Genomic DNA, 2391 nt, shown 5'->3' with positions numbered 1-2391 from the left:
GTTGTGTGTTTCAATTCTATTTCTCTCCTTTTTTCTCTCAGTGAATGAAGTTGCAGTTTACAGTCTGCAGGCTCCAGAGCCAAGGAACAGAGCTGAGTTTTTAAAATGTAAGTCTGTTTTCACTGAAACATTTGATTGAAAGATGTGTCACTCCATTGTGAGAAGAGCTAACACTACAGAACAGGGAGGGGTGGAGCTTGAGGCCAGCAATTATTATTATTTATTTGTAATTGTGAAGCCATTAATCTACACTCCTCTCCAGCAAGTATTGGTTCAGATGAATACATGCAGAATGACTGGGGGAGGGGCACTGGTTGCATGTTCTTCCACTCAGACCTTTCTCTCCCTAAATATCTTGGTATCAATGCCTCTTCTGTGAACAGCCTTTAGCTCCTAGTCCCTAGGGATCTCTTCCATCCTCCCTCGTAAATCTTCCTTGTTCGTTACTACCCCTCGTCCCTCCTCCTCGAGTGTTGGTTGCACCAGACAATGACTGTTGATTTTCTCAGTGATTTGACTTTTCTAACCATCTCTCCTCTACCCATCCTCTTCTCTTCAATCAGATTCCTGTCAGCTCACACTGGACCCCAACACAGCGCATAGAGAGCTCAGTCTGTCTGAAGGGAACAGAAAGGTGACACGGAGGATAGAGACCCAGCGATCTGCTGATGATCACCCAGAGAGATTTAATATGTGGCCCCAAGTGCTTTGCAGAGAGGGTTTGTCTGGGACTCGCTGTTACTGGGAGATTGAGTGGAGTGGGGGAGGGGCTTCTATAGGAGTCACATATAAAGGAATCAGCAGGAAAGGAAGGGATCATTCCTGTGTTCTTGGATTCAATGACAAGTCCTGGAGTTTGTTCTGCTCTGATTCCAGTTACACTGCCTGGCACAATAACAATGAAACTGCAATAACTGCCCCCCTCTCCCCCAGAATAGGAGTGTATCTGGACTTTAATGCCGGCACTCTGTCCTTTTATGGCGTCTCTGACACAATGACCCTCCTGCACAGATTCCAAACCACATTCACTGAGCCGCTCTATCCTGGGTTTTGGCTTTGGTTTTATGATTCCAGTGTAACAATCTGCCAGCTGAACTAGACTGTCTTGTGTTGTAAGAAACCCTTTGTATTGAACTCCCTGTCTGTCCTCTCCACTCCTCGGCTGAAGGGAATGTTCAATCTGACACCACTTTGGATGAAAGTTAGGGGGTAAAGTGGCTCCACCTGCAGAGTGAAACAATGTGAATTGTTTGTTTTTACACTTGGGGCCGAGGCAGCCTCATGTTTACTGTTTCATCTTTGTCAGGTTAGTGTTTTTGTAATTGTAAACACTCACAACCGGACAGTTGTTTCAGTATAAAATGTTCAATATGTCCTGAGTATTTATTGATTACAAACACATACACAGCACCAATTGGCAGACTTAGTTGGCATCTCTGCACAGTGCTAAAATTTCCACAGCAAGTGCTGATAAGTATCTCTTAAGGTGATTGTAGCTCACTAAATAATCCCACAATGTGTTCCTATATTGCACTTCCATTGGCTACATAGGTCTCAAATGTGCAGGTTTGAAAAACACGATGGGCAAGATTCTCAGAAAACCATGATCTTGTTTCGAGTTGGATTTTGTCTATCAAATGGATATTTATAGATATTTATAGTATCTAGCTGAACTATTTGGGATTTAGGTGCATCTGGCAAATCTATAAACCCTGGGGCTTCATACATACCTTTATACAGGCAAGCAATAGGTACAAGATGCCTTTTCCTCGTGTTATTATTAGAATTTTGTTTGTAAATGATCCCATTCTGAAATGGTTGGATAATTACCCTAACGAGCATTTAATTAGATGCATCGGGTCTACTCGTCAGGCAGTTCAAAGTTTCAATATTGCGCTTGTTTGCTTATTTGAACAATAATGTGAGTGAAATATCATCACAAGAAAGAAGACATTTCCATGGATATCGTAAATCCCAATCAAACTGCATTACATGTGGAATCTGCCCACAGTGGAAAAGCAGAAAAGTGTTTTAAGCCTGGCCTTTGTCGCCCTCTTCAGGACAAACTGTGCAGCTGCGCTAAGCAATATTGCAAAGCAATTCTTTTCACTTGGTGCAGGTTCCATTGGAAATGTAGGGCCCTATTCACACAAACTTGCAGGACCTGTTCTACAGCGCTGTTAACTATTAAAGACTCTTTTCATACAGGTCTTTGTAAAAAAATACCAGCAGAGCAGCCTGTTAAATACAGGTCTTTGTAACTTAGGGAGGGTGAGCAGTTTATTTGTTACAGGTATTGTTTATTATTATTCAAAGCACTGTTTAAGGTCAGCAGCCTGTATAATCAGGTCTTTTAAATTAAAACCAAAACATGAATGTAAATAAGCACCA

General features: G+C 42.0%; 1 protein-coding gene across 1 annotated transcript; it reads left to right on the top strand.

Annotated features, from left to right (window-relative positions):
* Nucleotides 1-7: 7 nt before the first annotated feature.
* Nucleotides 8-1208, top strand: LOC121312215 (tripartite motif-containing protein 16-like; the record flags this gene model as incomplete). Its single annotated transcript, XM_041244159.1, has 2 exons — nucleotides 8-107; nucleotides 564-1208. Coding segments are annotated over 2 exons (636 nt in total), but the record flags the coding sequence as incomplete, so codon positions are not given.
* Nucleotides 1209-2391: the final 1183 nt, after the last annotated feature.

Source organism: Polyodon spathula, unplaced genomic scaffold, assembly GCF_017654505.1.
Source record: "Polyodon spathula isolate WHYD16114869_AA unplaced genomic scaffold, ASM1765450v1 scaffolds_3706, whole genome shotgun sequence".
Lineage (NCBI taxonomy): Eukaryota > Metazoa > Chordata > Actinopteri > Acipenseriformes > Polyodontidae > Polyodon > Polyodon spathula.
Note: the sequence above shows the minus strand (reverse complement) of the source record. Positions and strands in the feature narration are given on the sequence as shown.